Genomic DNA, 23,055 nt, shown 5'->3' with positions numbered 1-23,055 from the left:
TCGCTAACAATGTTTTTGCCAAGAAACTAGGCTATGTATAAACAAATGAACTTCATGAAACAAAGAAATTTATCACAAAAACGTTTCATTTCTTTATTTATTAAAAAAATGACATTTGGTAAATATAAATTATTTTGAGTTCATTGTTATAAAATAATCACTAAAAGCTGACAACAATATCACATAATAAATCATATCAAATATCTATTAATATACATTGTTCATAAAAAAAAAATCATTTTGTACAATATTCACAATCAATCTACATTTTGGTTCAGCATGCATTTTGTACTTCTGTTTGAAAACTGTTATTAGTTAGTTTGATGGTTCCTCAATGCTACCTAGCACCGGAAAATTTCTTTAACGTGTTCTCTGTATTTCTATGCAAATCAGCAATGTGATGGTCTAACAGCTGTTCTAATTCCATGCCTCGTCTACGTTCATCTGCAACAAAATGAGTGGTGACAGAAGCCCTTGAACTTGGTCTCTGTAAGAAAAAGATGTATAATTATTGTGCCTATTGCTTTATTCATTTGTTATATTTCTATGAAAACAGCCATATATAGTTATATAAAAGCTTGTTAGCTACTGTAATTGGAATACCTCAATAAGCAGCATTTAGTACCACCTACTCACACAAACCATGGCCTCTTTTTAGGTAGAATTCGAACTTGAGACATACAAATGATGTAACCAACAAAGCCACAATACACAATTCGTGGTTTGGCATCTACAACTCAGAAATAACCAAGCCTATGATGTACACCTGTGTAGTATTTCACACATACACAATCTAGAAGTTATCTACATAGTCTTACCTCATATTCATATTTTTCAGGTGTTGGCAGCATGCTCGGTAACTCCAATGGTTCTTGTGTTGTATTGATACTAGTGTCTGCATACTTGATTGGTGATAGAGCATACGGTGATCTGTGTGGTGGCGTTTTAGCTATTTGGTCTACGTTGCTGATAAATTCAGTCATAACTCCATTCTCTCCTTCCAATCCTACAACCATTACAAAAAAAATGATGATTAAACAAATTATCTTTTTATATTTTTACATTGGGTTCATCATATCTTGAAATATTGTCGTGAAAAAGTTGCACATTGCTATTGACATAAATCCTAATATTGAATCAGACAGCAAGAGTGACCAGGACAACTTACGTCTTAAATTTTGGACTTGTTGTCTCAGATGTTCCTGTAAGTTTGAATTCTCAGTTTGCAAACATTTCATTTCCGCTTTGTACTTGCTTATGGTGCATTCAAACTTTTCTTGCTCCCCAACTAGTCTCTTCTCAAATTCCTCTTCCAATACCCTTAGTTTCCTGAAAAATTAATCATTTACTGACATTACCTCAATGTTAAGTAACTGATATTATTCTTACTACTGTTTACTATTGAGCATGTAATCCAGAGTACCACAACAGGTAGCCCAGTAACATAATGGATGGTTTTGGAATGGGTATACAGCATGTGTCAATAATTAAAATATTGGTCGTAAAACCACAGAAGAGTAGACTAAATACAGGTAAATGAAATAACCTTCAAATGGGCTTGGAAAGAATGGAAACTCACAGACATGGCTGCCTTGAATTTGCTCATCAAATGTTCTACATGTCAAAAGATACACAGGCAAGATATATTTTATTTTATTTTAATAAAAGACTTACTTGTTGTCCTTCTCTTTGATGTCATTGATAGATGTATGGGTTTGTTGTAAAGCTGCATTGTATTGGTGTTTTAAATTGGACAGTTCTTGCGTCAGGTTGGAGTTCTCTTGACGTTGTCTACTGACTTCCTCCTATATTAACAAAACACAATAACGTTTATTATAAAACGATACATTACCGGTATCCACATCAGTTGCAGTATAAATATATTTAACAGGATGTGTATAACCCACTGAATTTTATGTTCAAAGTTTTTCCAAATTGGAAGGTGTTTTGACTATCTCTCATTTGACAATGAACAAAATAAATCAATAAGTGTCTAGTTCAAAGTATCATCATGAAATCTGGCAGAGGAAATAATAAGCATAAAACCAGGTTTATTGCTGCTCTCTCACTACCGTAGTAAAACAAACACATTAGTGAGGGCACCCCCTCCTCCTCACTGGATTGCATTTCTGCTCTTCAACATTTCATTTACTACATATGTATAAGCATTTCAGTCATGTGTCATTGAAATATAAAACAGTTCAAAACTAGTGAAAATCATGCCCAAACACACCACCTTACCTCCAACTTGCCAATGGTTTTTGTGTACTGAATCTGCAACTCTTGTAGCTCTGATATCTGTGTTTCAACCTCCTGCAAGTCTTTTGTATTGGCTAACTTTTCATTCATTGTACTGTCTCTTAAGTGTCTGTTTTCCAATCGTAGGGCGTCCAGCTGAGCACTGGATACCTGCAGAAATTATACAAAATTGAATAACTATTTGATCTTAAAATTACACATCCCTCTTTTGTATCGACACAGTTAGTTTGAACTTGTATAAATACTGTATAAAGTACTACCAGTAATTGTACCATACACAAGTGTGTATGTATGATTGATTGGTGCGAAATGTTGATAAAATAATAAATGTCAAGCACACATAAACCAAAAATTGCATTTATTGTATGCTTTGACATTTACGCAAGCATATACTAATAGAGCAAATACAATGACATCTGAGTTGCACAAGACACAATGACCAGTAGATAAAAAGACATCCAAATTATTGTTTCTAACAACATAAAAATATGAAATATTTTGTTTTATTATACCTGTAACTCATTGTTAATACGATCTTCTTGCTCTCGACTTTCTCTTAGTCTTCTTTCAATGGCAGATACTTCGTTACTCAGCGACGCTATAGTTATGTCCCGTTGATGTAATTCAGATGTCAATGTGTTGATTTCTGATCGCATACCATCCAACTCAGACGAGAAATAGTGTCCTTGTGATTGGTACTTCTCTTTGGTCTGGAATAATAAAACAACGAAATGGTATAAATGGAAAGTACATGATGTCTCGTTACGAAAATGATAATGCTGTAAACTACCTTAGTTTCATGAGACGCAAATTTTGTGAGTCATGTAAGACTGTGATATTAGGACAGTAACTTTCACGCAATTTCATAAAATCTAATATCAAATCCAAATCAATTTGGTCAAATTTGTACTCAAATAAAATTAGGTGTGTTGAATGGAAATACCCAAGTACAACTCAGTAAACAGTCCTATTTTTTCATTACTCGACCTGGCAAACGAGCTACCTTAAGTGAGTTTAATTGACTTGGGAGAAAATGCATGTAGCCCTGGGGGAGAAAGAGGATTAAAACATTCAGGCAACTGTTTGTGCTTTCAGCTCAGAAGCTATGCTATGCGAACTGGAACTAAATATCTTATACGGGTAGTGGAGATACGTACAAAGATGACGGGACCAAATCATACCATATAGACTACTATGATATGTGAATGCTGAGAATCTTGCTGTCAGAGCAAATATTCAGAGCCACTATATCAAGGTGAGTGGAGTACAGAATGATTGATAAGTGAATATTGGGGTTACTGTGTACTTCTGTCAAAGAAGTAGAAAACCCAGTAGTTGCTGCTGACATAGGAAGAACCGAATAGGTGATTTTCCGTACAATTGCGAGATCTCGCGAGATGCATGAAAGACGCGCGTCGAACGTCTGCAGCAAAAATCGAACAATTTGATTTTGAACTAGAATTTCTTTATTTCGTAGCTTACATTGACCGGCCGATCTTCGACAGAAGAATATTGCTTCCGAATACCCTTACTTAATCGAAATTGCCTATCATCAAATGTGGACAGCACATTATTATGCATGGAAATGTCCCCGAAATACTTTCGCGTTTGTCGAATCCCACGAGATGTTTGACGCGACTACGACGCTATGACCTTTGTTTGTCCTGTTTTTACGTTCGATTTCACGCATAACGCGTGATTCTCGCAGTGAACGGAAAATGGTCTATTATTACACTGTATATATGGCAAGGTAAATACACAAACAGTAAATACAGTCACATGGTTTACTTCAAGGACATAATATTTATGTTGCCATGTAAACAGCAGCTACAATATAGCTTTTGGCCAACCTGTCACTCTTTTACTGCAATCATGCAGCCCAACTATCATATTCGCTCCCCCATTCATCACATTTGCATCCAACCATTGCACACTCACATTGCAAATTTTCATCACGTTTTTTTTAACCACATCGAGGATTGAATAGACCCAGCCATGGCTATTTTATTTTTATTATGTCATTTCCTCAAAATGATTTCACCAATTATAGAAAGTAGGTAATTGTGTTTTCAGAGTTAATTTAAATCAATTTAAGGTAGAGATGCACTTTATTTGTGAATTTCAATCAAAAATAGTTTTTTTCGTTTTTTATATAGATTTTTATCTAAAGAACATTCTGTGAAAATTTGACCAATGAATTCTTATTGGAACACCGTTAAAATTGCTATTTATTTTCTGGTTAAAAATAAAAAACACTCACACGTGGCAATGTTTATGTCCAATTGGCTAATTTGCATGAGTAACCAATTAACAAGACCTGTGATTGACAATATGCAAATCGAGATTGTACGGGTCATAGTTCATTCAATTCACGCGCATGTGCAATTATTCTCAAATCAGTTCTCGCTCGCTAGCAAACCAAACATTATATTTCCTCAGCGTTTTTTCCTAATTTTTATCATTACATTATACGTGGTGTGAAAAGAAAGAAAGGTAGAAAGAAGATTCAGATGATTTCTATGTCGGAAGAGGCAAAAGCTACACTGAAGGCATCAGCCCACCGAACGAAAAACAAATCGATGTGAGCGTCCAAACATGACTTTCCCTGAAGGCATCAATCCGAGTTTCTGATTGACTGAGAGATTTTATTTTTAAATAATTGTTCTCAAAAAATAAACTGAGTATGTGAAGAATAATTTAACATTGTTTACAGTGATAACTGCTCATAGTCGAAACGAAGCTGACCCATTCACGCTAGTCACAATAAACATCATACTCTTGAATAGGCGTCAATGACTACGGTAAAACTTAGACTCTATTTTAGGCATCAGGAATGATTGAAATGTCCGAAAATGACACCAAAATACACCTTAAAAGTCCCATTTTTTTTTCTAAATCCCATCCCGAATTTACGGCAGAATCTGGTCCCTCAAATAAGGGACACGTGAGCTTTGATTTTAACCGGATATATTGCACTGGGTCGGGGAGATACAAACTTTTGTGTATCTTTTGTCCAATGGGTACTTCGATCATTCGCAAGTTTTGCTAGGTGGTGCGAGACAGCTTTGTTTGCAACCGGTCGAACTCCGTTTAATTCAATGAAGCAAACAACTGACAATGCTAAAATAAATTGCAGAGGTACGCTAAAATTAATTGAAAACAACCAAATAATTTCAATGAAAAATAAATCACAGAGAGAGGTAACTTGATACATTACGGTAACAACTCTTTTGACGCGCTGACCGCCTCTCCACGTCTGATGTTTTGTTTTCCTTGTCATAATACTTACTGATTGATGATTTTGTTTTGATTTTTGAGTTTTTTTAGCCTGCAACTCGGCCACGACCTTTGCTTTTTCCGTGAAAAATGAGGAAGTTTACGTCAATTTGACGGACATTCCATTTTTTTTAAACTAACGAAGCACACTGTTTAGCACTCCCATTTTTTTTTTCATTTGCCGATTTCTATTCAGAAAAATTCGACCGCTCGAAAATGCACCTTCATTTTGCACTCTTAAAACATGTCAGATTTCCAACACAAATTATTTAAAACCGGTCGAAATTTTAAAACTTTTACGTTAGGAGCTGGAGCTCTCTTCTTGCAGGCGACCGTCGCCGGTAGTACAACAGCATGTTTTGTACGTACATCCGTCTGCGACTGTCTTAGAAAATCCCTGAATAAGGCGTTGCCAAAATCGGGAAAAAATTAAAAAATGCCTCCTTAAAAAACGAACAGAATTCAAATATTTCTTTTAACAAATATGTTGCAGTGGGAAAAATGGGATTGGAAACGATGAACAAAACTTCTGTGCCTCGCGTTTCGATTCCAGGATTACGCGATTATTCATTATTGTGCGTTCGCTTCCTGGAGTTGGTTCTCAATACTACATAAAAATCATCAAGGATAAATAATTTAATATCCCACTTTGTACTCTTCACGGTAAACCATAGGCTCTGAAATACTCGTAGATTTTTTATTGAAAATACATCGAAGAGAAGCCATGATGTTTTGATCGTGATAAAAGGTCACCTTCCTAGGACCGCCCCCTGTTTAATAATTCATGAGATGACGTCATATTTACTGGGCATTGCCACATGTTTTTACCGTCCCCATCAAAACACTGGTATGAATGACGTGTTTCTGATTTATATATTCAAGAGCAGTTGTTCTGGTCCAACGATTTTACATAAAATGTCTATGTCTATACGTTAACTTTCAATTTCAATAGTCTAGAAAGTATGACAAAGTATGACAAAGCAGTAATTCCCGGTTTAACGCGCAAATATGCAAATTAGCCTTTTTCTCGTCTTCTATTTTTGGTGAATTCTTGGGCTTTAAATTAAAATAGCTGATAGACGCTTTGGCCATTTGCCTCGAAATTTTCACACATTATTGACAAGGTGTTCCCCCTTCAAAATGCGTCCGGACAGTTTATTACAGCGAGTGGAACAAAAATAACAAGTCCGCAATTAACATGGATATATAAATTATGCAAAAATAGAAAAGAGTGAACTTAGAGGTCATGCTGTGCGACTTTGAAAGCCGTTAGAGAGATGAGTGGACGCATTTGAATTAGTAGTATACCAAGGTATCCAGTGATGTAATTTTACCCACAAACGGACTTGAAGTTTTTAAGCTAATTTTTTTTAAACCACTTTTGTTCAAAAAAGCATATTTTTGACCCAAAATCAAAAACGCATTCTGGATATTTAAAATAAAGACAAGTTTTACAAAGTTTGTATAATAAGCTTTCAGAAAATATATAACATGTTGGATAGATAATACCATCTTCATTGTCTAATTACTCAATTAAAAAGCAAGCCAAATAAACTGCATCTCTACCTTAAAGTAGTGATGGCAAATATGTGATGCAAGTATTATGGAAATGTGATAAATGCGCGACTCTAATGAGGTAAATAAAAAATATGAATGTAAAAATACTGATAAGGTTGTGCAAAACTGTATTTTTGTATGTTATGAAGTGTGTTGTTGGAAGAATCTATTATGAAATTTATTGCATTAAACCTCAGATTTACACTACCTTATTTAAATCAGTGTTGAGTTTTTTAATTTCAGTGACTTCTAAGTTTCTAATAACATCAATTTTCCTTGCTAGTTGCATGTTGAGATCAGCACATTCTCGCTGTGTCATATCGAGCCTGTAATTAAGATAAAACATTTTCAATTAATATCATAGTATAGGTGTAGCAGCAGTTTGAGACATTTAATATGCCGCAGGAGCATTTGCTTCCATGTTGTTCATGTATGCATATTACGATTTGATTTTGCAGTTAAGTTTGCAATTTAAAAGCACTGTACAACAATTAGGCTTTGATTCTAAATACTTAATTAGGAAGCTTTTGCCTGATATCATTTATTTGTAGAACAGCTAGAACATTGGATAGTTTTCAAATTTTTCTTGGGTCTTTCCGAGCAACGAAAATCTACTATAAACTTACTTAGCCTGCAATCGGCTGTTGTTCTCAAGTATCTTCTGTTCATTTTTTCTTAATGATCTGTTGTCTGCCTCTAAATCCACCAGCTGTTGTTTAACATGTGAAAGTTCAATATCATTCTCTTGCTGCTTTCCCTGCTCCATGACCCTGAAATACAACAATGGGGCATTACTTATAAATAATGCAATAGCACACCAGTGTAATTTCATGAGATAAAACACTTCTTTGATTTAGTGAGTGCGTAGGCGCTTGTACTTTGCACTGTGAGAGCACTAGGAAGCACAGCTTTGTTGAACTAGCACAATTTTCAATGTACCATCAAATTACATAGATGATGTAATAACACTGAAGATTTAATTAGTATGCCATTAATACTTCAAATGCTACACTAACATTGAAAGCACAAACATTGAAAGTCTCAAAAAATGGTAATTCATATACATGTACATGCACTTGTAGGTAAAACTAAAAATGGTTTCAGTTGACAGTGCAATGGGAATGTGAAAAACATGCTATACACATGTAAACATATCACATGATGGTAGATAATTTCCCAATTTCCTTGCCCAAACTTTAGTTTGAAAGGACGACCTAACCAATTACCTGATCATCCCACTCTTCACATTCAATCTCTCTTCCAACTGTATTATCTCCTTAGCTTTTTGTCGTTGTTCTTGATCTGCTATTCGTAATAAATCATCTCTAGATTGCAGTTCAACTTGTACCTGAGAGAGTTCATCTTCTATCCTCTGTCAATGACAATAAGAAAATGTAAATGTTCCCTCATGGCATAAGTATACTGCAGTTTTTACTGTACACCACCTAATCTGTGTGTCCATCCAAAGTGTGGATGGGTTATTTTTAAAACTCTCCATTCAGAGTTAAAAATTATACTATGATTGGTTTCACTATTAAACATGTACAACTCACCCTAGTCCTCCTCTGTGCTGCTTGCAGCTCTTCTATTAATCTGTTGTGCTCTTCTGTTAATTGTTTGTTGCTGGCCAGTGTCTCCTCTACGGAAGTCTTCATTTTTTGCAGCATAGACTCTTTATGCTGGAGAGAAAACAATGGTGTCAATTTTCTCTTTCAGTAAGATGAAACATCAAAGTGGGTTTTAGATATGACTTAACGTGAAAATTCATGCATATCTTTAGCCCATACACAATTCTAGATCAAGCAAAACAAGAGGGAACTTCTTAGAAACATAAAACCTGTTTTAAACAAGACTGTTATTAAATTTAATTTACCTGAATAGTTTCTTGGTTTCGGGTTAACTGTCCTTCAGCTTGCGCAAGCTGAGATCGGAAATTCATTTCCGTATTATCTAAAATCTGCCTTCTTTTTGTCAGCTGATCTTGATAACCTAAAGCTTGTTGCTGAAAATATTAAAATGATTTTAAGCAATTTTATTTTGATTTTTCATTAAAGCTCTGATGCGCACAGTTTTAATGGATGCACATGATAGCCACAAACATGAATACCTTTCATCAGGGTCTAAATAAATAGCCCACTAACTAAAAATTACTGACTAAGATCATAAATACCTGCATCAAATCACATTTGTCAAGCAATGTTTTTTTCTGCGACTCTGAACTCTGTAGTTGTTGCTGTAGTGATCTCCTCTGATTTTCAGATTCTTTAACTTTCAACCTGTATTCCTGGAATACCGAATCATACAACAAACATGTCACATACTACATTTGTACAATGTACTCGGTTTAAAACCCCTTTCTTGTATACGAATATACAAGAAAGGAATTTTAACCCAAGTGCTCAACATAACAAGCATAAATATAATGTAATTCCCTTTATCATAGTTTGTTTCAATATAAATATGCATTGTCATAATTAATTTTGAATACAAACAAGTTTTGGGGTTGAACCAACAGTGGGGAATCAGTCTACCGAATGTCCTTAAAAGATGTAAATATCTTACAAAAACATTGGTGCCTTATTTGTTTAATTATTTTAAGGAACATAATTTCCAGCTTTATTGAAAGTAATTGAGATATTTTAGAATAAAAACAAATGTCTCATTGCAAAAAAAAAGTGCTGCATTTAGATGTGAATAGATTCATAAAACATGCAAGATAACAGAAAAATTTAGCTGGCTTTAGTTCAAGTATTTTGTACAGGTGTCTGTCAAAAATTAATGATTCACTGAGACAAATATTGACTACTGTATTATATGAAAAGTAAAAAAAACACCCTTTATGAATGAATAGCTATCATGTTGCAAGCTCTGCTTTGTATGCAAATCAACTTAAATAGTTGGTGTTCAGTGGAGGGAGAAGTCAACAGTACTGTTGCCTCCTGAGAAACTACATCTTCAAACACTGCAATCTCTGAAGTGCGTTTTTAAACTAGTATTATAACAAGTCATTGTCAATGACATGTCCCCGTTCCGTTCATATTTGAGTGACATATACATTCAAAGCAGATCATGACCGAAATGCACCTGCATATATACAACACATTGTACTAAATCTGAACAAAATCCATCCATGCACGACTGAGATCTGGTTCCGGAATTGTGAAAATACGTGATTTTAATGCATTTTCGGTCTTAAAATGGCCATCATTCAGCTATTGTTAAGCGGATCATGAAACAAATGCACATATCTATTTGTGACATGATGCACCATGTGTGTGTGAAGTTTGAACTTGATCAATCCAGACATGTCTCGGATACGGATCCAGAACTGAATTCTTTAAAGAAAATGGCAGCAAGTCGGCCATTTCGACTTGATCCGGAAAAAAAAATGACGTGCATCAAGGTCCTATTATGTTTAATGTAAGTACCAAATTTGAACGAAATCCGTCCATGCATAACTGAGATCCGGGTTCGGAATGGTGAAAATGTGCGATTTCAATGCATTTTCGGCCTTAAAGCGGCCGCCATTTGGCTATCGTTAATGGGATCATGAAACAAATGCACATACATATTTGTGACATGATGTACCTTGTGTGTGTGAAGTTTGAACTTGATCAATCCAGACATGTCTCGGATACGGATCCAGAACTGAATTCTTTAAAACAAAATGGCCGCCAGTCGGCCATTTCGAACTTGATCCGAAAAAAAAAATGACGTGCATCAAGGTCCTATTATGTTTAATGTATGTACCAAATTTGAACGAAATCCGTCCATGCATAACTGAGATCCGGGTCCGGAATGGTGAAAATGTGCGATTTTGATGCATTTTCGGCCTTAAAATGGCCGCTATTCCGCTATTCATGATCGTTAATCGAATCATGAAAAAAATGCATGTGCATATGTCCCATATAATGTGTGATATATGAGTGAAGTTTGAACATAATCGGTCCATGCATGTTCGAGATACAGGTGATCACGGACGGACGGGCGGACGGACGGACGTACGCACACAGGGCAAAACATAAGTCCCCGTTTTCGGACTCCGTCCGAATGGGGACTAAAAACTCTATCATTCTGTTCTAATAGCTGAAACATATTCCTGTGAGTTTTCATTTGTCGAATGAACTGTTTGTTAAATACAGAATACATATATTTTAGAATAATTTTCTTTTTAAAATGTGGATGAAATGTTTTGCTTTTAATGTATTTTTTATGTATTGTTTTTGATTTGATAACTTTTGACTAAACAGATTTTCTATTAGCTTCAGATCTTGATCAAAGTTTGGCACCCAGTTCATAGGAGTGCTTATATTGATTTTCTGACATCATGTTTTCTGTAAAGATTTTATTGGTAGGTTTGCAAATGTGTATCAGACTGTGCAATCTCTCCATGAGTTGGTTTTGAAACCCAGTATGGGATTCTGAGATACATTACCAAGGATATTATTACAAGATAAATCATTTGCTTCATTGAACACATACAACAATGCATATTTCCACTGAGATAAGTGACCTTTGATGTGTATCACCAGTGATCAGTCAAGTAGAAACAGTCAAAATATTTTATCAGATTTTCTCAATTTTTGCATGATATTTTCATACAGGACATCTGTTGTTCAAACTCAGGGAAGACTTTATACTGATGAATAAGGTGACCAAGTTTGATAAAGCTTGGAATAGAATTAGTAAAGTTATTATGCACACAATAACAATTATTAACGACGACGACAACGACGGACAAAATTTTTCCCTTAATATACCTTTCCCTTTCATCTTTGATGGTACGGGCAAGGTAAAAATGTGTTTTATATGGACATATGTGAAACTAATTGTTAATTTACACAAAATTGTACACAAAGTTCACAAATGATTCAATGCAGATGATCTTACCTCTAGTTTTTGTTTTATTTTCTGCAATTCTGTTAAATTGCCATGTAATTCCACTGATACTTGGTCTCTCTTCCTCTCTGCATGCTGTGATTGCTTATTGTGGTGTTTCTGTAATCTTTCATAATTTCTTTTTAAATTGCTCATCTATCAATTAAATTATTCAAAAAGCAATTAACATATATTTGCATATATAATTCGCATATTATTTTGGACTACTAAACCTTTCTTAGTTTAGATATAATCCCTAAAGTTTGTGTCATATTTTTTTTTGTTTTAATAGGCATCTCATATTATCTTTACTAGGTTTCAATTCAGCTGACGTCAAAATTAAACCCAGGGAAAATAATCAATTCTTTTACAGTATTAATTTTACCTCATTCTTAAGTCTTGTTACTTGTTCTTCATACTGTGTGACCAGTTCTTTTTTGGATCTATCAGCCTCATTTCCTTGTTGTTGTAGCCTCCCCATCTGAAACATGGAGAAATTATAACCATGGTTATACAATGACATAGTGTAAAATACTTTATTTTTGCTTGAAATTAATTTTCGATATTTTTGCTGAAGGAATGATTCAGTGAAAATAAAATCCAGCGAATAAACCTTTTTACCTATATTTCACATTCAACTGGTGTGAAATCAGTGAAAATAAATTCCATACAAAACACGCAAAAAATCATTTCAGCAAAAACTAATTCCAGCTAAAATAAAGTATTTTACAGTACACTACAGCAAAGATTAATTAATGTCCAAAGTGCATCTCACTTTTTAAGTACATAAAAGCAGTGGGGTAATAATCAATCTATAAGTGAGATGCTCCATACACGTACGAGTACCACAACTCACATATGTACACAGCCTCATTTATCTCAGTAGCGATAGCTTGAGTTTTCATTTAAAATTCAAGTGTGATTACCTACAAACATAAACATCAACTAAAAACAGCACAGAGTTGATTCCCCCCTCCCCAACTGACAATAGATGAACTTTGACACTACATAAAAACAAAAGATTTTGCTATTCTTGCCTGTTGCTGTTTACTTTCCAGTGCTGCTCTCAGGGTAATAACTTCATTATCTCGGCTTTCAAGTTTTGACTGGAGGCCTTGCAAGTCTCTCTCCCACTCTAATTTTTTGTTATTCACCATGATATCAATCTGTCTCATCAGTTCCTGCAACTCATGTTCACATGATGACAGGGGCCCTTGAAACAATCTGCAGTGGAAAAAATATAAAACAAAATTATTGTTTTCCTATAAATCTGTTATCTGTTTTCTGCTTTGAATATACAGAATAGAAAACTTTATTATCATCCATTGCAAAGTAAAATTTTAAGTCGCACTCAAAACTGCCAAAACAGGATAATACTTGCAGTGAATTCAATCGTGAATTACAACTTATCAGTGGTAATGCTGACAAAACATCATTTTCTCTATCATTTTGTCTATTTTTGTCAATAATTACTCCTAAATATGCATGAATGATAAAGAAAATTGTTGAGCTGCTGCACATTACACTAATCATTTTGTACAAATCAATTCATGTACTCCAGCGTTATGAGGTGACATGAATGGCTTCACAAACAGAGCTAAATCTATGAGGCCCCTTCTTAGGCTGTGTCCTGGGCCGGGGGGGGGGGGGGGGGGAGGCACACCATGTGCGTAAGTGTAAACAAATTCAAATTTCTTTGACATGGACTGTTAACTGATTTACATAAGTGCTTCTTATAGAGCCAACACAGTTGGATGTTTATGCATCTTACCCAGCTTCTTGAGCCTGTCTGTGAAAATCACTCATCATTGTCATCATGATTACTTTGTTCCAGAGGCAATAAAAAATGAATCTTGTAGAAGTAATCTCACATCTGCAAAAAGAAGTAAAAATAAAACCATATGTATATATAATTACAGTTACTGCTGCATATAGCCTTCATATATCAAATCAGCCAATCACAAAGACTCTGGCTTTAAACAAAATCATAAAAAAGTAGGAGTAATCTCATAATAAATTTATTAAGACCTGATAAACAAATCAGCCAAAAATATCTCATGCATTTAATTGGTTCATTGTGATATTGGTCAACAGTAAACTAATGTGCTAAAAAACTTTTGAGAAATTTGGCTAAATATTATGAAAGAATTTTGTTTTGAGGACAGTTCGCCATTGAACACAATTGTATGCACTGTTTAATTATTAAAAATAGGGTGCTGATAGGTGTTGCTCAGAGTGCATTCAAATTTAGATTACACAATATATTATATACACAAATTTGTATACGTTAAAGTAAACAAAAAAATTCCCAGTCAATCACGTCATTTTGAATAGAAAGAAATGCAAGGGAATATTAGACATTTTTCTAAGATGAAAACACCTTCCCTGCTGCACTGAGATGTTGAAAGGCAAAATATCCTGATCAAGATATATTTATTCTGCTTGAGATGTACTTGTATCCTGATTGGAATAGATATCCCATTCAATAAATGTTTCTGACTGAATGATGATTTAAATGAATCACTGCATAATATGAAGTATAATATAAACTAAAATCAGTTTTTTTTTTCTAAACCGGGGAACATGTGCCCCCTGATACTCATGGCTGGCGCCCTCTTATTGAATTGCCGATTGAACTTTCATGTCACAAATATATTTCTTGAACCGCACTGCTGTACAACATGAAATCTTTCTCAAATATATTTTTCTCTGTGAAAACATGCTAGCAAAACAAGCTGACAATGTGTCTGGACCCCAAATACACTAAAATTACTCTAAAAATATTCCAATGGTGATAGATACACCCCGTTAAAATGACACAGACACCTTCCGATATGGCGTTTCCAGGTCTATCGCCTGTGTGTGCTCCCTCTTGTTCATTTTTCCTAGAAAACCCCCTGCTAAAAGTGTCCAGGTATTCTTTTACACTTTAATCAATATTATTAAAATTGTTCTAGTATTCTTGGTGCAACAAAAGCATTCCAATGAATCGCTTTATAAATATACTGTAGAATACTTTATTTTCGCTTGGAATTTATTTTCGCTATTTTCGCTGAAGGGATGATTGCGTGAAAATAAAATCCAGCGAATATACTTTTTTCCCTATATTTCACACTAAACTCATCAAAGATCAGTGAAAATAAATTTCATACAAAACGCCCAAAAAGCCTTTTCAGCGAAGATTAATTCCAGCGAAAATAAAGTATTCCACAGTATATAAATTTCAATGGCAGTTGAATTAACGACCACAGAGCAGCAACGTCATTTGAAAATGCTCCAATGTTATTCAATCAGCCAATAGAAACCTATCCTTTCAGTTTGAATTGTGAAATTAATAAATATTTATTAAGATAAAGGGAATACCTTTGTTGTGCAGAGAGTGTCAAATTTAATTTTTAGCTCAGTCAAAGTTGTTTTAATTTGTTTATCTATAAATATGTGTTGTACATGTATTTCAATACCACGTTTCATAGAAATGTCTTTTATCACAAACGACGAGGATTCATGATCTGATCTGGTGAGCAAAATTTTACTGACTTGGGTGAATTTCGCTCATCATTTACCCATCCACCAGATAATAACAATATAGTTTATTGCATTTTTAGAAATAAAAGTTTCTATCAGTACTACATACACAAATAAGAAATGTAAGTACTTAAATATGAAATGCAAAACAAAAGTAGATTGGTTTAAATGTTTCGTTCGTTGAAAGCAGTGTGACTATAAGCGTGCAACACTGGCTAATGTGCTTCTGTCAATATTCTGCATCAGGTATTTAAATTTGTCAGTATTGTTCATAATTTGTGACATGTAAAGGGACAAGTTTATGACAAGAAAGACAAAAATCAATCTGTTAAACTTACCTGGTCGCGAATAGCTACAGTGCAAATACACTGACCGCTAACAGCGTACGTGTGAGAAACCCCGCCACACGAAATGTGTTCTACTGAACAGTTAACAAGGAACAGCTGATTCTGATTTCACGTGTGTACGATGCAGCAGAAAGAAAACAATTCAGTTGATAACAAAACTCTAACCCGGCTAGATAATTAAGAATTTCAGTAAACGAGCCAGCGACCTGAATGTTATACGCTAAATATGTACGACTCCTGCAAAAATGCAATTTGATCTAGCAACTAGAATGTTGCATTTTCTTCAGCAAGTTTCATCTTGTCGGAACTTGAAAAGTTCAAAAGTAAACAACATGGCGCTCAGAAATGAATTGTGGGTAATATGCGGAGTGACAAAATAAAAGTCGGGAAGAAAAACGACTCGAGTCTGATGGATGAATAGCCACAAGGAGACATGTCGAACATGATTATTTTTTAACAGAATATCTATTGATTAAAAGTGAATAAAACAATTTTGAGAAGGGTATGTATTACAAATCCCTGTAAAAGCATATTCTACACGTGATCGGTTTTCGTAGTGTAGTGGTTATCACGCTCGCCTCACACGCGAGAGGTCCCCGGTTCGAACCCGGGCGGAAACATCTTTTTTTTTTCCAAATTATTTTTTCTACTTCCACACTTATTGTATCTTTCTTCTTCTCTTGAATAAGATACCAGTTTCTCTTTGCTGCGTATACTCGTTTTGTGTTAAGGCGACGACGTTCAGTCGTGTAGGTGTTGCCAGGGAAGCCATTTAATTTCAGGTCAAGTGGTCACCAACTAACCATTGGTTTAGTCTTGTTGGTACACAAACGCTACTGTGAGAGTATGATGCCATATATATCGTGATAAATATGTAGTATACAATCTATTCATATGGTTTCAGTGGAAAAACGTTATTTCAGAAGAGTTAAAACGACTACGAATTTGGTGTACGTATCAATCAACACAACATCGCATTTCCTTTGACGTCAAGTCGTCACCCATGGATGACCACTTCAACAGTTCAATAATACGCTGCTCCGCTGAAGACGAATATTTTGACAGTGTTCTGAATCCCGTCATATCTTAAAGCTTCCAAGGCTTAATATATGTGGCAAGATGTCAACAAAACCAGTTCGTCGTGTCACTGATCAGTTGCAGCTTTTGGAGCGAATGGTAAATAAAACAACGTTAGCAACACAGAAGACAAGACATGGAAATATTATAGGTGAGTTTAATGATTGCACGTAGATCGGTGACGACAAAGACCATTTCCTGTAATTCAGATTCCACCTATTACTACTCCATGACAAAGGTAGAATTACATTTTAAGCAATTCGTACGTTTTTTTATATATATTTTGTTGGGATGTAAACGGTGAAGTGTGAAGGTTTATATTTGCATTCCAATGAATCAATATTCTGTTGTCCACCGTAGTCTGTCGCTCAACGCTGTGACCAGAAAGTGCCAACATGGAAGTTGAGAGGACGGTGATTCAGCCGAACTCAGCGACGTGTGTCGAGGCCATGAAAACAGTTAAATACGTAACTGACACTTGATTCGGTATTTCTGAAGTTCAATATAACTGTTCGCTTTGTGTCTCGTTTAATACATAGTTCTCCCCAAGGGTACACATTTTTCCACTGTACATAATGGATCGTTGTGGTATTTGTACGCTTCCGTCGATTAACACTAATCCCATATGCGATATACCCCCTCACTGGCTTCTCCGCAACACAATGATGGGTGTAGCTAAGTAACCAAGTTTTGAGGGAAGTATTCATCATGCAGGTATAGCTACCATTAATAGTCAGTATGGTCATATTAAAATATCCGAGGGCTACACAGTATCCCTTTGTTTTGTTAGGAATGAAAATAATGATAATGTGATAGTTTGAGGAGATTCGGCAATTTATTTTAGCTGAAAGAAATTAATAACAACTCAATAAATGTGCCAAATTAAGACCCAGTGAATATGAAAAATTGTCTAGAAAAAACATATTCTTATTTCTGGTCATCACGCGTGTTAGTTAAAAAGTGTATGTTACAACTTTCCTTTATGTGTTTTTTTTTTTTTTTTTTTTGTCAGAGTTTTAGAAAGAATGAAAATAAAATTAAATGTTAATGCTAAATAAAAATAAAAGCATAATTTAAACAGTGAGTTTGGTAATTTAAAAGTAATTTCAAGATTATAGAGTGTTTCCTTAAAGATACAATATGGACGAAAATATGTAATTTTTAATATCATTGTTTGATACTGTATATTGATGTCAACAATGAACCATGATTAATCATGACATGAAAACACTGTTCTTGTCGCATACATCTAATTATTCAGTGGATGAAACAATAAAATTCTCTAATATTTACAATAACAATCACTACATTTGCATATCAATGGTTTCTATTTTTAATCTAAGCAATACTGGTTTGTATTCTGCCTACACAACATGTTTAGTTTTTAATAAATACTGGTTTGTATTGTGCCTACACAACATGTTTAGTTTTTAATAAATACTAGGCCGATTTGATATGATTTGTATGGATTACCAAACAACAATACTAACCTTTTCACCACTAGACTTTCTTGCTCAAATTTTTCTACACTTTTTCTTATATTCTTGAATATTTCGGGAAATGAACATTAATATTGGAACCAACAGCCAGAATTAGAGTCAATTTTTAGTTTTTCCTCAAAAAATTTTGCTATTTTTGTTCCAATCTTTTGAAGGAAATTGCAGACTATAAACAGAACTATTTTGTGAATTTGTGATGAAAAGTTGGAAGGTTAAAAAAAATACAAGTTTTTGTCCTTATTACATCTTTAACAAAACCAGGGAATTTGGTAGTGTATATATCTTAATAATATTAAGTGAATATTACACCTTCTACAATATCACAATTGTTTTTATCATTTGCTTAGATATTGGTAGTGATATTTTGGAGAACATTAACCTCCGAGCCCAGTACGACAAAGAGGAGGCTGTTAGATTAGCAGTCGAGGCTGCATTAGCACAGGCAGAACAAGAAAAGAAAGAAGCACTTGAAAAAGCCCGCCGAGAAGCTGAAGAAGAAAAACAAAGATGTTTAGCAAAACAACAAATCGTAAGAGTCAAATTTACCTAAATTATTTAGCATTTATAATTTAAGTTATTTAAATAAATTGAATTGTGTTGGTGGAGTGCATACTGGGAATGAAATTCTATGTTAACCACTATGGGGCAGTATTTGCAAACTACTAACTATGCTAATAGATAAACACTGACCACTAGGAGGCGGTATACACAGACTCTAATCTCTTCCCCTGTTTGCTTATGATAATTTCACAAGATTTATTTTCAGATTTTATTTTGTTTCCACACTTTCTTGTAATACAATTTTTTCGCATTAAAATTCTATATGTTCCTAAGTATCAATGTGTCATTTAATTGTCCTCATTTCGTTTCCATTAAATTACTAGGAATACGAAAAGATGGCAGAAGAGGTATCCAGGCAACGGGACAAACTGGAAGAGGAGAGGATAGAGAAACTGACAAGGAGGCTGAAGAAAGAAAAAGAAGAAGCACTGAGATTACAATGGCAGGAAGCGGAACGAATAAAAAAAATAGAAATAAAAGAAGCTCTGGAGAAGCAGGAGAAAAAATTGAGAAAACAATTTGTTGTGGAGAAAGAGAGAGCTGTAGCCTACGCATTGCATGTACAGAAGGTAACAAGTGCTTTCAAAACACCTTCCATATTATCCAGTCACTGCGAGATCTCACTGTATTGCATGATCTTGAACATAAAGACCGAACAAACAAAGGTTATAGCGTTACGGTGGTGTGCATTGTACTAGACAAACATGAAAGTAAATTTGAAAGCATGACAAATTCATGATATTTTGCTTAAAGATGTTATTGTTATATGCAAACTTGAATTGAATTGAATATATTACAGAATCATTAAATTTTTTGAATTCAAATTAAATTGTCCTTGTTTTCAAACTTTATACTAAACTGTACATTACCTATATAAATGAAAGCTTCAATGGTGCTTGACAATCCTGTATAACTTCCTTTTTATCTTGCAGCAAAAATTTCTTAAAAAGTTGGCAGAAGAGATTCAAAAAACTAAAGAAGAATGTGAACGACTGGCAGCGGAGGAAGCTGAGAGGGTTGCTAAGATACACCAAGCTGAAATAGACGTGTTAAACAACATGTAAGTCTCATGTAAATCTTATCTCGCGTAATCATGCTTTCTACATTAAAGATTAATTAATGGTTTGAGTAAACAACAATGAGTAATTGAAATAGAACTGAAACTTTTTATTTAATCATCTCACCAAGAAATGTTCTTGATCTACATAAGAAAGTATAAAAGAAAATTTCATTTTATTAGGATGAACTGTTGAACAAAATATCTGACATTTGGGCAGTATGATGGCAGAATGGTTAAGTGCTCATCATTGTTGAATAATGACATGCTTGTATCTAAGCGGAATTGAAGATTATATGTTATGTTCATCCTACTTTCATTATTATGGATTCATGCTATCAGGACAGCGATACTGAAAAAAAAACAATGCCAATTGGAGGTCATCGGTCAATTTTTCTAATACAAAATTCCAAAATGTCATGGGAAATGGTAATTGAAAATCGTATAAAATTATGAATATAATTGTTCATATATACAATGGCAGGTAATCTCCCATAATTCTCTGTGTAGGGCAAAATTTGAATTTGACTCAAACTGTCCCTATTTATTAATGAACAGTTCCCAGAATTTATTCATTTTATGATTAATTATACTCCCAGTCAATATAAGGATATACCGGTAAATGTCTTGGGAATAAGTTTGGGGTCACCAGTCTATTATTTGACCAAATGTTGGTTGTTTTTTCATTAATGGCTGCCATTTTGTCAGGATTGTAACGCATTTATTATTGGTTCCTATAGTGGAGATATTATGCCATATCTCAGTCTGTTGAACCATCATTAACAAATTTTGTGACTGATTATTTTTATAGAATTATTTTAAAACATTTAACTTTTGAGAAACAGTGAGAATAAATTATTCAGTGTTTTTTTAGTCCTAATCTAATTAAAGATATTCATTTTTTTTAATTTTTAGTATACTGGATTTGAAAAGACAGATCAGAGATGAAGTTGCTGCTAGGAACATGGTACAAGAAGACTTTAGGGTATGTAATAGAATGTGTGTAGAGGGGGATGGTGGGATTGTACAGGTGAAAGTCAAAAATAGTACACTTTCAGGAGACTTAAATGCACCATTGCAATCACACTCAACTAATAATTGCCAAGTCTTTTTTAAGTCAATGTTATGTAATTGTTAACAGTCCAATGTTCAATAAAAAACCCAAAAATCTGGTTTGGCGCCCTCTCTGTTAGTATAATATGTTGATTTTGTTTTTTGTTTTTTTTACTTACAAGGCACTTCAGCGAGACTATCGCAGATTCATTAATTATTCTGATGGGAAGTATCACTCTGATTACATGATGCGAATGAAGAAACATGGTATGAGATTTGACGTACACTGGGACCGGAAAGATAGCAGTCACAATGACATCGAAGTCGTACCGTTGGTGTTGCATAAATACCTGACTGAGGAGGGTAGAATTGTGTCTGAGCTTCCTCAATTATACGAGAAACCCAGGAAGTTTTTTGAAAATTAGTAATATGTACATGCAAAGTCATATTTATGAATCTGAACAGGGTTAAGAATTTTATATTGTGAATTATGCTCCCTGCTTTGTACATCCAGTGTTTATCCTACGCAATAAAGTACTGGGTACCTAGATTCCCAGGGACCATGAAGAGTGTGATAAAGAACTTAAACATTATTTACTTGCACCACTGCGTATATATATATATATATATATATTTATCTGCAATTATTCTTATACCTATATAAAAAATATTTCAATTCTATTCTTGAGTTGTGATTCGAAATAGCGCACTCATTGTTGTACACCACAGCCTCTTCATGGCAAGCTTTTAAGGCTAGTCTATAGCGTCGCTTCATAGAGTCTTGAAGCAGGAATAAGCTCTGACTTCAAGAATGAATGCACTTAACACTGTTTAAAAAAAAACATTCAGAGAATGCACAGTTATTAATAACAACTGGATATGTAATGAAACTGAGCACCGAGATAGCATTGAGTACATTTATTTTATAGAAAGAAACTTCACATATTTATATTTCTGGGTACCTCACACACACACTGTGCAATGAGAAGCTGAATCGGAGGGGCAGATTTTACTGATACAAGACATTTTTTTAACAAAAACTTTTTTAAACCTGAAACCTGCAGCGGATTCTACTTACATTCAGTGATACATCTTTCAGAAGCATTTCTGTGACATAAATCACAAAGGCCATTAAAAGCATCAATATTGTTTTGATCTGTCACCATCAACGGCAACCAAATTTTTTAATTCTAAAACACAAGTGACTACATTACCCAAACATAGTTCTTATTTGAATAACATTGCTTTCATCCATATAAGTCATTTTGATAACACCAAAGCACTCCGTTGCAAGATGACAAAAGTTATAGTAATAGTGCATTTTATGTATATTGGTAAAAGAAATACAAACTTACTTCATGGTAATTAATTAATAAATTTAAATATATTTTATGAATTTTGAATGTTTATACGAAAAAAAAAAACATTGATATTAATTGTAATAGTAAGCCTACTCATATGAATAAATATTCTTTTTTAAAAACAAAAAACAAAAAAACTTTGTGTTTTGTCATGTGATTGTGTAGTGTATTTGAATTTTCAACTTTCTGGCTACTGGACAAAGGATATTCCAATTCAGGATAAATATACATATCTCTATGTAGTTTTGACCTTGCCTTTACCATCAAATATGGAAGGGAAAGGTATATTAAGGGAAAAATTGTGTCCGGCATTGTCGTTGTTGTTGTTGTCGTTGGCGTCGTCGTTAATAATTGTTATTGTGTGCATAATAACTTTACTAATTCTATTCCAAACTTCATCAAACTTAGGCACCTTATTCATCAGTATAAAGTCTTCCCTGAGTTTGAACAACAGATGTCCTGTATGAAAATATCATGCAAAAATTGAGAAAATCTGATAAAATATTTTGACTGTTTCTACTTGACTGATCACTGGTGATACACATCAAAGGTCACTTATCTCAGTGGAAATATGCATTGTTGTATGTGTTTAATGAAGCAAATGA

General features: G+C 34.2%; 2 protein-coding genes and 1 non-coding gene across 3 annotated transcripts; 2 read left to right on the top strand and 1 right to left on the bottom strand.

Annotated features, from left to right (window-relative positions):
* Positions 1 to 68: 68 nt before the first annotated feature.
* LOC100368223 (centrosomal protein of 63 kDa-like) lies at positions 69 to 16,187 on the bottom strand. The gene is made up of 17 exons (XM_002734101.4): positions 15,834 to 16,187; positions 13,742 to 13,843; positions 13,008 to 13,194; positions 12,356 to 12,451; positions 11,983 to 12,126; positions 9,263 to 9,376; positions 8,966 to 9,094; positions 8,646 to 8,771; positions 8,319 to 8,464; positions 7,719 to 7,862; positions 7,301 to 7,418; positions 2,772 to 2,969; positions 2,242 to 2,409; positions 1,675 to 1,805; positions 1,169 to 1,329; positions 819 to 1,006; positions 69 to 487 (listed from the first exon to the last, which is right to left on the bottom strand). Exons 2-17 carry the CDS (start codon positions 13,786 to 13,788, stop codon positions 338 to 340), a joined length of 2,247 nt encoding a protein of 748 aa, XP_002734147.2. The 5' UTR covers positions 13,789 to 13,843; positions 15,834 to 16,187; the 3' UTR covers positions 69 to 337.
* A 202-nt stretch (positions 16,188 to 16,389) lies between these two features.
* TRNAV-CAC (transfer RNA valine (anticodon CAC)) lies at positions 16,390 to 16,462 on the top strand. The gene has a single exon. It is a non-coding gene; the product is annotated as a tRNA-Val (tRNA).
* LOC100368070 (uncharacterized) lies at positions 16,453 to 22,479 on the top strand. The gene is made up of 6 exons (XM_002734100.4): positions 16,453 to 17,070; positions 18,766 to 18,947; positions 19,303 to 19,548; positions 19,912 to 20,039; positions 20,952 to 21,021; positions 21,272 to 22,479. The coding sequence occupies exons 1-6, from the start codon at positions 16,962 to 16,964 to the stop codon at positions 21,512 to 21,514; spliced, it is 978 nt and encodes a 325-aa protein (XP_002734146.1). The 5' UTR covers positions 16,453 to 16,961; the 3' UTR covers positions 21,515 to 22,479.
* The last annotated feature ends 576 nt before the right edge of the window (positions 22,480 to 23,055 follow it).

This window comes from Saccoglossus kowalevskii, chromosome 1 (genome assembly GCF_978046115.1).
Source record: "Saccoglossus kowalevskii chromosome 1, keSacKowa6.1, whole genome shotgun sequence".
In the NCBI taxonomy this organism is placed as follows: domain Eukaryota; kingdom Metazoa; phylum Hemichordata; class Enteropneusta; family Harrimaniidae; genus Saccoglossus; species Saccoglossus kowalevskii.
This window is presented reverse-complemented; position numbering and strand designations above follow the sequence as displayed.